Below are 13,840 nucleotides of genomic sequence, written 5' to 3' on the forward strand. Positions count from 1 at the left end.
GAAACTCCATCTGCTGATGAAGAGTGAGGAGGAGTGAGGAAGAGTGAGGAATCGGTGCGAACGCAAGCTCCAGAAAGGCAACTATATATTTTCATAAAAAAAAAAAAAAATCCAGAATTAAAGACACTAATATTTAAATAAACTCATGGTACAAATATGATTAACATGTTTAATCAGCAATTTAGGAGCATTTTGCCTTTATTTTGACTTCTATAAATTAGTTTAGAATTGAAATGGAGTTAATAATCTAAGACTGGATATTAGAACTAAGGGCAACTTTAGAGCAAGTATTATCAAGTATTAAAAAGAATACAAAATTGCGACTGTAGAGTATAAACTTTGGGGCAGGGTCTCTCTCTGTTTTTCTCTTTGTCGCCCTCTCTCTCTCTCTTAGAAATACACACACACACACACACACACACACACACACACACACACACACACACACACACACACCACACACCTCCCACCTCCACCGATGGGATCCCGGGGCAGAAGACATCATCGGGCGGTCCAGGAGGTTGCAGGAGCCGGTCGCGTCATCCCTGGATGGGCGGCGCACTTGACTGGAGGACGGAGGGTGTTTTCCAGCTTTATAAGCACCGGAGCCGGCCCCTCTGACAAACCGCCCTGCGTCATCGACCTGGGGAGACTCTTGATAGAGCTCCATTTGGGTCCGTAAAAGAGTCACACTCACCTCATCCGCGGTCCCCCTCAGCAGCCGCTCTCCAGACACCAATAGTACCAGATCCCTCCGCCGCGCTCCGCTAACTGACTTCGCTGCAAATGATGCGTTAATTTCACGTGCGCGAACAGTGTCGTCGGCGTTGCTCGTTCGCAGTCTCACAAGCCAACTGGGAAAGTTTGCGCATCGCTTGTTGAATGCAGGATACATTCTGCCTGAGCGTCAATTCCAAGTTGAGCTTTGGAGCACCAGCGGAGCGGGGACTCCAGCTTCTCACCTCTCTCGCCGCCGAGATGAAGTCTGCAGAAGAAGGTAAACGTATAGTCACGTTTTTAACCAGCGGCTCAAATATCAATGTGCTGTCGTGGCTTTTAAGTACCTTTGACTTAAATATGTGTTTACTACCTGGTGCTGCGGTTATTTGGGGATTTAATAGTGGGGGGAAAAAGTCAGTTTTGCTGAACTGCAAATTAACTGTTTTTTTTTTTTGTTTGTTTTTTTTTAAATACGTACGATAAATAGAGATATGTACAAACTTGAGTAACTTTAATGTTATTTTGTCAGTTTGATAAATTATTTCAAATTAAAACAATGCATTTTTAGGAAACATTTTTGAATTAATTTTTATTTTAAAGAAGTCAACAAATACGTTTGGATTGATATTGGCTCTGCATAAAGATCAAATTAGCACACAATGTTACATCCACACCCTGAGGTGGGTCCGCAGGTGCTTCTCATTGTGGGCAAAGAATGTTGATGGTGGTTACACTGTTGCTGTCACCTAAACTCTTCTAAATACAAGATCCAAATACTTTTCTTGATGCACAATATCAAAAACCAGGGAGATTTTTTATTCTCCCCATGCACAGCGAGGTCAGAGGTCAACCACACCACAGCAACATCAGGGGTTGCTTGAGCTTCTGTGCCTTGTTTGGAGATACTTTAGCTAGGAGGATGATTCAGACTTGGTTTGCCATTAGAAGAAAATGCTTTTTTTCTGTTTTTGAAGTCACTTTGATTCTGCTTTTATGGTAACAAAATTTGATTTGGTACATCATAAGTCATTGATAGTCTGTCTTGACATAATTCACAGCGTCTCCCAGCGCTGATGTAACTGGCTTTTTTGTGGATTTTGGTAATTTCATTTTGTCTTTGAGGTTTCAGACAGACGGGTGCGGGCTGTATTAATATTCATTTCAGTCCCTCAGTCCTAAGCCTTCTAATTGGTTACAGACGCGTGTGTGTGTGTGTGTGTGTGTGTGTGTGTGTGTGTGTGTGAGAGAGAGAGAGAGAGAGAGAGAAGAAAGCTGAGATCTGTGCGTTCAGGGATTCCGGGTAGCTTGCTTGACAATGAGACGTGCTTAACCACGTGCAGCTTCAGCGCTTTATTATCACACATATACATAAACTCAGACGCATAGACACGCAGATGCAACCATACACACACACACACACACACACACACACACACACACACACACACACACACACACACACACACACACACACACACACACTACTGGTGTTTTGCCATAGCCCATAGTCAGCCATGTGTGATAAGTGGCCCCTGGGTTCTCAGTTCCAGAGGCTGCAGATGACTTCTGTGGGCGACCACCTATCTCTCCCTGAGGTCCCTTCAGTCTGAGCCTGGCCTAGACCACAACCCCTGTGGATGAACCCATCCATTCTTTAGTCATGCTGGTTTGGTTGTGGGGAGAGAGTGTTTTGATCGTGATAGCATAATTGGGAAAAATTGTGGGGGATAGAACGAGCACTCTATAATCCACGTGATAGTCAGTGTTTTCAAATTAACTCCGTTTACACTGCGTTTTAGAATGCACTGCACACAATTGCAGCAGCTCTGCCTTGAGCACATGGGTGACTCATTTTTTTTCTTTTTATTTGTTTCTCCCCGCAAATTATGATGTGCTATAATTTTGTTAGTTCAGCAGATGTGACGCGTGTGACCCGGAAAAAAGCCAAGTTTCAAGATCATGCAGCGCACAGGAGTGGAAGCCCCGGTGCGTGTTTGAGTGGGTGGTAGAAGAAGTCAAGTATGCTGCGGCGTAGCGCACTGATAGCGCATACATTCAAAGGGAAAAAAAGAATAACAACTGCTTCTCTCAAGTAAAGTCAGTCAGGCCTGAAGTAAGGAGGTGTGTCCCACAGGGTGGAGTGGGCAGGGCATTATCATCTGTGCAGTACTAAAAGAGGGTAGATCAGAGGAGAAGAGCATCAGAGGAGACTGAGCTGAAGGCATGCGCTAGTTTTTATGTTAAAACTTAGTGTATAATCACTTGGGCGGAGATGAGTTTCCAGAATGAAGAGCAAGAGTTTGATTTCAGCCATGTGTTTGAGTACAGCCAAGGTGTCCAGAATGAACCTGAGAGAGGTGGGTACAGTGGAGGGGGTCTTTTCTCTATTAAATGTAATTTATATTGCACAGTGCAAGGGCCCTATTGTGTATTGGGATCAGAAATTTTATGCTATGTTAAAAAAAAAAAAAAAAAAAAACTGTAAAAGGGACTGTATTTAGCCAAACAAAAGCCTTATTGGAATTTCATTTTGACATTCTCTGTTTTGTGATAATGTTTTTTTTTAAAAGTGATGGCCTCACATCAAAAGTGTCCTGGGCCTCACTGATCTTGTGGTATATTGAGCTTGTCTTATGCACCGCGCCTAATCACCTCTGAAAATATAGATCAGAAACTAATTTTAGACTTCCTACCCACACATTATGTGGTGTGTGACAGATTCATCATTTCATGTGATGCATAGCATTGTGGTTGACTAATACAGCGCTGCATCAAGGGGAAAGCCCTTCACTGGGGTTCAGACTGAATAGTTGTCATTCTTTGACCACTTTTTACCCTTATTGTAATTCTCAATGAAAGAAAGGCTGACATGAGGTTTACAACCTTTGACGCAGTAGCCGGCCGCTACAAGGCTAACCAAAGTGGCGTACCTGCTAGGCTACATGTACTTACACTGACTGAGTTTGTATGACATTGCACTTGTCTGCCAGTGATCTCCTTGTGCGCTTGCCTGTGCGTGCCCTTTGTTTGTGTGTGTACCACGGCGCATCTGTGTGCAACGCTGCAGCAAACTCTCCTCGACTTAATCACAAGCTCAGAGCGATGCGAGAGTGCTGTCAGTTTTCCACAGGGGAGGGCCTAATTCACTCAGTGAGTGATGCAATCAATCAAATAAGGCATCCATCAGCGCTGCTGGAGGAATTTGTGTAGAGCACATATGACAGCAGGGAGTGCCAAATAGAGCCTTAGATGAACTGATCAAACAAACAGACTGGCTGTGCAACTTGCAACTACACAGCAACCACATACAGTAAATGCTCAGAGATGATTGCTAAGCTTCTCCAGATGTTTATACAGCAGGAGGCAGTCATTCGCTGCGGGACCCATTGGTAAGATTTGTGTAGGGGTATTGTTCTAAAATGCAATCATAGTTAATTACCACCATAATGTAATGGTTCCGAGCTTTTGCAGTGGTTTGTTGTCATATACTATACTTTCATATACTTACAATATGCTTTCTTTTTTTTTTTAGATGCATACAGCTACACACCAAATGTCAGCTTGTCCCTTCCACTGGGAATGGGCAACCCCTGTCTGGCAAGCCAGTACCACACTTTACAGACCAGCCCAGTCATCTCAGTTTCCTCTTGCCACCAGACAGGTTACAGCCTCCAAAATGATAACCATGTAGCATCAGGCTATTACCTGCCCCACGGCCTGAGACCCAATGGGGCCCCGGCTTTGGAAAGCCCCCGTATTGAGATCACTGCCTACAGCCAGTATCCCGAGGACGAGGTAGAAGAGAGCAGCAGTGAAGACCACATCATCAAGCGCGGCGTCAACTCCATCGTGACGCTGACGCTGCCCAATGCCGACGGCTACCGTGACCCCAGCTGCCTCAGCCCCGCGAGTAGCATTTCCTCACGCAGCTGTAACTCAGAGGCGTCCTCTTACGAGTCTGGCTTCTACAACTACGACAACTCCCCACAGAACTCTCCCTGGCAGTCTCCCTGCGTTTCTCCCAAAGGCTCATCTTCGCTCATGTCTTTCCCACATGCCAGCGGTCCTGTAGCTTCCCCTCACAATTCGCCCTCCACCTCCCCCCAGATAGGAGCCGTGGCCGAGGAAGGCTGGCCGGCACAACCTCGTGGCTCCAGGCCTAACTCCCCCTCCTGCAGTGGAGGCGGTGGAGTCAACGGTGGTGTCATGGGGAAGAGAAAGTACAGCCTAAATGGCACTACCTACCGTCAGACATCCTGCTCGCCCAACCAGTCGCCCATCCCATCCCCACATGGCTCCCCCAGGGTCAGCGTTACAGATGAGAACTGGCAGGCCAACACAACCAACCAGTACACCAACTCCGCCATCGTGGCCGCCATCAACGCTTTAACCACAGATGGAGTGATAGACATGGGGGAGGGAATCCCAATCAAGACGCGGAAGACCATGCTGGACCACTCCATGGGCCTGAAGGTGGACCCCGATGGGGAGCTCTGCCATGAGGACTACCCCTCCCGTCTGGCCCTCAAGAAGGAGAGCTACTGTGGAGGGTTCCTGGATGTGCCCCAGCATCCATACTCCTGGTCTAAACCCAAGCCTTACCTCAGGTAGGTGGAGCCGGTCCAGCCATTCAGTATTACTGTAACGTTTAAGCATACAAATCCATCCAGTCAGCATGAAAACCAACCCATTAGTTTTGTCTCTAAGTTGCATTGAGAAAACAAACACATTCTGCCTAAGGAATACCTTTAAAATTTGTGTGCAAAGGAAAAACAATTCATCCAGTAATGCCATTACTTTGCCCCGTTTTCGCATTTTCGTTTTTTACATTTGGTGTTGTTAATTTATTGCAAGGACAAGACTTGAGTTTTAGTTTTGAATCTTCAAAGGCCATATCAAAAGGAAGAAATCCAGAAGTTGCATGCCCTTCACTTCCAAAGGAGTTCTCTTTGAAGATCAAAACTATTTCATAAATCATATTTCACAGGGTGGACTTGCCGGGCATGTGTGTGGCACCGTTGCTATAGCAACTCTCACACAAACACAGAAACTCATATAGACACAATCACACAAATACACACAAGTATGCACTCAACTATATCATTGATTTTGACTTTTTGAGCAAAACAAGCTTTTTCATTTTCAATTGTGTCCATCGTGGCATTTTTCCCAAGCCAATAACACAGCCTCCTGGCGGAAATCAAGTGTTTGATTAAGATAGTGAGCAACAGGAAGTAATGGTGACAGGCCTGACTGAAGGGGAAGCAGTCTTTGGGTTAATCAGCCGGCTTGCTGCTGTGGTCTGTCGCGCCATCAGCCCATCTCTTTCTGTGTGGCTAACCTGATGTCATACCCTGACTGGGCAGATAAAGCCCCGCGGGGGGAAATCAGTTCAGTTTGGGTCAACAAACAGCCCGCAAGTTCCACAAAGATGCCAGAGATTGTTTTCAGTTGAGCCACCCCTTCGGGTCAGGGCTTTGCGTTTACCAGGCATCCGGCATAGCGAAATATTGTCTTGCACATGTTTGTTTTGGTTAAGATATCTCCACGTTGTTCACATGGGAAGCTCTGGCTCTCCATCTCGAGAACAATGATGTTAAGGGAGCCAGCTGCAGCTCTGAGAAAGAGATATAATGCAGGGTGTGCTGCTGACCTTATTACACATTATAACTCCATCCATTGTCTTAAAACGACTGTGGCTGTTCTTTAGGATTATATAGCTATCAATTTGGAATTGATAATTGTATCAAAGCACAGGCTGATATCCATTTTGTGTGAGATTTGTTTTTGTGCCCTAGAGATGTATTTCCTCCAACTGTCACTTTCTTAACTCCCATCTGTCACACCATAATACAAAACACACTGCTCTCCAACCAGGGCACATTCGGCCCTTGCTTATTTTTCATTAAAAGGGCCAAAGAATTACATCAACAAATGACTTCAATTGATTAGATTACAGGCCATGATGAAACAGAGAAGGATCAAGGCAGTTGGATTACACTTAAATGTCCTAATTTCTGGCTAATTTAAAGCAAGTTTTGAACTTTGTGATTCCAGTGATGGAACCGTGGAAAATAAATGCAAGTCCAATGTGACTACTGTTTTAAGAATATAAAAAAATTATTTGAGGGAAAATAAAGCCTAAAAAAAACATTTTTTTTATTCTAAGCAACCTGGAAATACATCTCACAGAACTTCCTGTTTTTCAAGTGTTTAGCACAGAAAGTGTCAATCTTTCCCATAAAAGTTAATTCACTGTAGTATCAATCACCTTTAGAATAGGAAACATAAAGTTTGTGCATTGTTATTTTATCCTAATATAATTGTGTCATGTTATTGCAGTCCATCTCTGCCATCTCTTGACTGGCAGCTCCCGTCCTGCTCCGGCCCGTACAACCTACAGATCGAGGTGCAGCCAAAGTCCCACCACCGGGCCCACTATGAGACCGAAGGCAGCCGAGGGGCGGTGAAGGCGCTGTGTGGTAGTCACCCTGTAGTACAGGTATGTCACTGTGTAAGCCAGCAGATGGTTTGTAGATTCACTGTACACACTCGTGTTTAGCAGAGACAAGGTTAGCTTTGTGTTTAATTAAATTGTCATTACAGCATATGTGGTAACAGGTAGAGAGGTGCGTTTATGACTGATTAATGGAGCTTTTTTTCTGTCCAGAAACAAGCTATTGACATGGAAGTTTGGCTGTTGCTGACCTTATTACAGCATGTAGTCTCTGAGCAAAGTCTGAGCAGCCCTGATCTTTCTTTCATTAGTCTAGACAGTGACATTCTCTTTCTTTTTTTCTTTAAATCAGTTTTGAGTGGTCAGTTTTACTTTATTTCTGAATGATGTGATTTGCCTTTTCAACCAATGTTATCTAGTAAATTCTTACAGCTCATTCTGCAAAATTAAAATGTGACCAATAAATATTAGTAATATACAGCTGTTTTCATCTATTAAAGTTTGCATCAGAAGATTAGAAGTAAGTGACGTTAAAAACATACAGAATGTTCAACATGTCATTCAATTATTAGCGTTGCAAACGTGTCAGTCAAATTAAGCTGATCTGAAACACCCTGAATCTGTTTCTGTAACTTTTGGCTGAATAAGTGTGCATACACACACTACTGTCCATATGTTTCTCTATCTACATGTATGCCGTTTTCTTAATGTTCCCTGAAGCCGGGAGTCAATCTACTGCTGCAAAAGGTCGCCCTGACCAGCAGCAGTGCATGCTGACTCAATTAGTATAGAGCAGGACCATCGCCTCTCACTATTGTGCTTGGCGAACACGCAAAGAGAACACGTCAGCCTCACCACAGCAGCACAGCACAGAGCACCTTTTCTCTGCTACACTGTCATCACCCTTCGCTGACATCTTGGTTTACTTAAGGTGGGGATCTAGCGGTGTGTGTGTCCTAAAGGTTGAGCTTCAATTTACCCTTTGATGTCGTCAATTCAAAAATGGAACTGCATCCAATTTAATAATATACTGGGGCATTTATTGATGTGGATTTTGTTGCAGATTAGATTTAAGGATTTAAGGTCGCAGATGTTGTATTTTATCATGGGGCCAAAGCAGACTCTGCACCCCACACTTTCAGGTAGGTGGTCCGTCCTTGTCACACACTTAGCATTACCATAGCTATTTGTAAATAGATGTTGTCAGCACATCCCGGTCTGCTCGGTGTCAAGCACACTTGACAGCTGTTGGCTGACGTGGCTTTATAAACAGGCCTGTCTCTGTGGATACAGGTAATTATTCCCTTTCATTACAAACCTTTGTAAGTCCACATGCGGGTGAATCAACATCTTGCCCCTCGCACCTCCCCTATGAGGCTAAACAGTCTCAGCTTACCATGCACAGCTGTAGCAGGTGAGGCTGGTTTTGATTTAGTTCACTCCACTTTCTGACTCATTCTGGGGACTGGAGAAAACATAAGTCATGAGTAAGCATCATGTGTGTCTTTGCATATACCCTGTAGTCCACATGTACATCGATGGCCTGTGTTGTTAATTTCATACAACACAGACACCAATTTATTGCCAACTTTGCAAAGATGTTTTCAAGTCTTACTATGTTGTCCAGTTATTGGTGAATAGTCATGGAGAAAATATGATAACAGCTGCTTTACCATCCCACCTTCCCCATACTCGCATAGCTAACACTTTACTATTATTTTTTGGTGAGGAGTGATTTATGCGTCTGATACTGCATGTGCAGTCAATCGAAATATCTTGAGGGTTTCATAACAGCTAAAACCACTGGCAGCATGGCAGCTGGTAGAAAGATAAATCTACAATGATTGCACAATCATGTGTACATGCTAGAGGGTATACAGTAGAAAAAGAAGAAGAGCATGTGCCGTATCTTCAGGGAGTTTTTGCACAGTTTGGAGTGCAAATCATAAATCTGACTGCCTGACTCTCTGTCGCTCTCTTACATTACATTACATTACAGTCATTTAGCAGACGCTTTTATCCAAAGCGACTTACAATCAGTAGCTCAAAGCTTATATTACATATCATTCACCCATTCACACACTGATGACAGGGCTACCATGCAAGGTGCTACCTGCCCATCAGACTCTAACTAACATTCATACAACATCCAGTCCACACCGATGGCACAGCCTTTCTGGAGCAACTTGGGGTTAAGTGTCTTGCTCAAGGACACATCGACTGCCGAGGCCGGGTATCGAACCGCCGATCCTCTGAATGGAGAACAACCCTGCTCTCCACTGCGCCACAGCCGCCCCTCTTAGTCTTTGTTGTAGCGTTGAGTGAAATTGCGTTGTCGTGGAGGATAGAGCACGCTGTAGTCCCCAGTGCCCTGTGGTAATGGGTGGCAGGCGATGGATGGGTAAGGTGCAGTCAAGGAGAATGAGTCAATAATGACACAGGGACACGGGTGTAGGATGCGGCGAAGGAAGTGTGTGTTTGTGTTTAAGACTGGAGTGAGTAGAGAGAGAGAGAGAGAGAGAGAGAGAGGGGCAGAGGGAGTCACTGTGCAGCTGGGGCCTGGCTGGGCTGCCCCCTGGAGATGCTCTGCATCCTGCTGATTAGGGCCTCGGTGGCACCGAGGTTGGCTGAGCATAGCAGCGGTGGGGGTGGATAGGAGTCAGAATCCCAGCACCCATCAGACGCCACCTCTCCTTTCCATGCACCGGTGCCTCCCTCCCTCCCTCCCTCCCTGGAGGGCCTGAGGATGTCACTCCTTGTGATCCGCTCATCCTTCAACCATCTCCCAAACCCACACCAGCAGGCCTCCCTAGGTTGAAGCCCAGTCATCCATAGCTCTGTTGTTTTGGGTTGTTTTTTTTAAGCTCATGGATGATCAGACATGTGCGCTATGAGTGATGGTGACATGTGTGTTGGAAAGCAACAGCGGAGGAAAATACAGCAAGATGAAAAACATGAAGGGACACATTGTTACTACAGTTTACAGTTCCCCCCGGAGCGACAGCAACTGACAGATAATCAAGCCAAGACGCCCAACTGCTCAATTACTGCTGTTGTCTTGCTACTCAATAACAAGCTGAGGTGTTTTCTTCACTACAACTCGGGAAAGTTTAGCATCTGTAAGGTCTGACATCACCCTGAGCTGCAGCAGATGAACCGCACCACATCCCACGCATCCACTGTGGGGCGAGGAGAATGGAGTGTCTGTTCGTCAGCCACACACCGATGAAAACCTCTGGATCATGGGTCACCTCGAGTCATTACCCCTCTGCTGCTTGAGCCGTCTCTCTGCGCTTCCTGTCCCAAATCTCCATCATTTATCCTGCCCTTGCCCTCCTCCTCCTCCATATCCGCAGCCTTTTTAACCTCCTCTCTCCCGATTGGTCTACTTTGTGACCCCCGCGGCTGCTTTTCCACTTTATTTACTGCAGCAGACCACAGCGCCATTAAGGGGATCTAGGCTACTCCTCTCTTCTCACACAGTTCCAGACTCTCCTTTCTCTCACCACAGCTATGCCAAAGGTCCACAGGATGACTTTCAAAGCCCTGCTCAGGATAAGAAAACAACAACCTAGTCTACCTTCACTCAGAATTTAACCACGACATTGATTGATGGTTTTTTTTCCCAGAAGAGAACATTGCGGTAAAAGGTGGAAATGTGCCGAATAATTTTTTCATTTAGAATATAGTGACCGAGGACGTGACCCGGCTCTGATCTGAAATGTGGGTTCAGCTGAAGACGTTGGAAAGGCTTTCTGGTTCACCCTCCATCAGGAAACACAAAGACATCCGCCAGACCTCTAGTAACAGCAGACAGCAACACCTGTGGAGTATTAAACCTATCCCACAGCGCGCAGCAAAGTCCTGCATATGGCTCGTTCATATAGGATAATGACTGGCCTATAGGGCTTTCCCCCTCACGCACACACACACACACACACACACACACACACACACACACAACACACACACACACACACACACACACACACACACACACACACACACACACAAACTCAGTCTCTCATTAAGTCTAAAGCAGCAACAGACACGGTGTAATTTCAACAGGATGTGGCCATCATCCCTATTAACGTGTGCGTGACTTAATACCCATCTCCCTTCCTCTGCAACTGTATGTAATGCACATCAAATTTGCAGTATGTTTCCGCCACGGCAACATGAAAGACCTTGGCAAACATGTGCTCGGTCCTTAGCATGTGCGGCTTCACCTTGGGATCTGGCGCTTGCTGGGCTGCGTAATGTCTTGATGAAAAAAAAAAAAAAAAAAAAAAAAAAAAAAAAAACAGATCTGCAGCTTCCTATACTGTAGCTGCTAATTGCTCATTAAATCTACTGCCGCCTCTTGTTTGATATTCAAAAGCCTCGACGTACCCTGTAGTGCTGTTAGAGCTTAGTCAGGGCTGTTATTTGTTGCCCAAAGGGGTATTTATGCCACTCTTAAATTGTGGTTCTCCATCTGCGGGGCTTCCCTCACACTGGTATTGGGCTACCACTAATTACCAGTTAATAGCAACTGGAAAAAAAATGGAGTGAAATGTGCATCGTTTTCACTGGTTTGAGGTGATAACCAGACAGCCCACAGATTTATGGGTTAAGACACTAGTGGGTAGTGGTGCTGTTGGGGGGCACAGACGTCATCCATGCATCATGTTACTAAAATTCTCTGTAGGTATGGGTGATACTTCTTATGGCAGGCTCTGCTGGTAACATAGACATTCTTTTTTATGTGGAATTTGGACCCTCGCTGGTCTAGACATGGGGTAGAGCTTGAAACTATGCCCTCAATGACATAACACCAAAGTGCTCACTTCAACAAAAACTTTAGCTGTATGGTTGCATATAAAAAGGAGCAGCTTTCGGCGCTATGGATTAAAGGATTGCATATGTTGCCTTATGCCTTGAATACGAGGGACTGGAGACATTAGCGGGGCAGGAGGGTGATGGAGTAAAGTCTGGAAGGAGAGACAACTTGGACGAGTGTACATTTAATTGGATACAGCAAAGGCTGGCTGTGGGACTGTCAGCACTTCGCAGAGAGAGGGGAGCGTGATAATGGGAAAAGGCCCGAATCTGCTGTTGTATTTCTCCTTCCCGGCTTCAGTCGGCTCCCCACCCCTCCTCTGCCTCTTCCAGTCGTCTCCTGCTTCTCCTCTCATCCAAATTCTCTGCGCCACGTGGACCTCTACGAGTCATGACATTTCTAGAAGGCAGTGATGAAATCACTGCGGAGGGATAGAAGGCAGCCCACTGCAGGCCTGTAGAGTTTATTCACACTCAATCTCTAGCCAGACACCTCTAAAGTCATTATTAAACAGTGCTTGTTCAAATCAAGTCGAACTACTGAGGCCAGGTGTATGCAGCATTGAGACAATCACTATTACTAAAGAAACTAAAGGATAAAATGTGCTATGGTAAAAAAAAATATATATATATATATCATTTCATCACAACTGATTTTTAGTGAGTAAAGCAAAACCAATAAATAAAGTAAAAAAAACAACTTTTGAGGCTGTATCCCAAGGGCTGTAACTTTGGATACAGATGATGGGTCTGTAATGGCCCAAAGGCACTGGGAGATGAATAGTGGAAAGTGCATGGGATGCACTCACCTCTCACTTTTCTCAGCTCCACACCCCGTCTACATCATTACAACTGACCCAGACAATACAGCTGCTTACAATTACGCAATTAATGCATCATCTGCCATATCCACAATGTTTTACTTGAGCCTCAGCTATCAGAAATGGCTCGTGAAGAGCCGGCCTGCGGTGGGAGGTGTAAATGGTTCTAGCTGACACAGTGGCAGAAGTTGGCACCCTGAAGCAGCTGCAAATCAAGCCTGGATTCAAACTCGGTTTAGATTATCTCAAAATAAATATACAGCGCGCGTGCCATATAGGCTGCAGTCACAGCTCGCAAAGCTCATCTGGTCGAAATTAGCTGTGCTCTGGTCCAACCTCACAGGCTGCTTAAGACACAAATACAAAGCTGAGGTCACAGGTGTGTGTGTGCCTGTGTGTGTGTGTGTGTGTGTGTGTGTGTGTGTGTGTGTGTGTGTGTGTGTGTGTGTGTGTGTGTGTGTGTGTGTGTGTGTGTGTGTGTGCCTCTGTTGTCAGCCCACACTTAAGGTTTACGACATTATCTCGACCTTTTTCCATCTTATTCCCCCTTTGAGAATAAAATGAAGAAGTAAGTTTTGCGCTCTGCTTGTGGTGTGCATTTTAGGGAGCATCACAGAAGCAAATGGGGGGGTCTTAGGGAGAGGGTCAGAGGAGCACATATGGTAAAGGAATCGAGGGAGGTCGCCCAGGGGGGACTAGACCGCCTTCCTTTGCTGCTGGGAAGACCAGCGTCACCATGAGGACTACCTGACCTCATTAATCACTTCCTCTCCTCCATGAGGTCACTACGGCTTTGAGCGTGGACGCCACCGTCATCTCGGCTACCGCAAGACGAGTGAAGGGATAAAGACACCCCCCCTCCCCAACCTCCTGCCTCTCTTGTGGGCCTCCTCACAGCCACGTGGCAGCTGAGGTAATGGTTGGAGGTCACCGAGACATCCAGAGAAGTCTACTGAGGCACAAGTGACAGACGACACGGCTCTGTAGCGCGGCTGCCTGCGTTTTATTAAATCATAAGGGA

At 45.6% G+C, this 13,840-nt stretch overlaps 1 protein-coding gene across 1 annotated transcript in view; it reads left to right on the forward strand.

The window, feature by feature from the left end:
* The first annotated feature begins 815 nt into the window (after positions 1–815).
* The window catches only part of LOC129109274 (nuclear factor of activated T-cells, cytoplasmic 1-like), a 59,523-nt gene continuing 46,498 nt past the window's right edge, over positions 816–13,840 (forward strand). Inside the window, exons 1-3 of the mRNA XM_054621306.1 lie at positions 816–997; positions 4,253–5,327; positions 7,063–7,222. Coding sequence (XP_054477281.1) covers positions 883–997; positions 4,253–5,327; positions 7,063–7,222 — 1,350 coding nt within the window. The 5' untranslated portion in view covers positions 816–882. The remainder of the gene's footprint in view (positions 998–4,252; positions 5,328–7,062; positions 7,223–13,840) is intronic.

The sequence above is a fragment of the Anoplopoma fimbria genome, chromosome 20 (genome assembly GCF_027596085.1).
Source record: "Anoplopoma fimbria isolate UVic2021 breed Golden Eagle Sablefish chromosome 20, Afim_UVic_2022, whole genome shotgun sequence".
Classification (NCBI taxonomy): Eukaryota; Metazoa; Chordata; class Actinopteri; order Perciformes; family Anoplopomatidae; genus Anoplopoma; species Anoplopoma fimbria.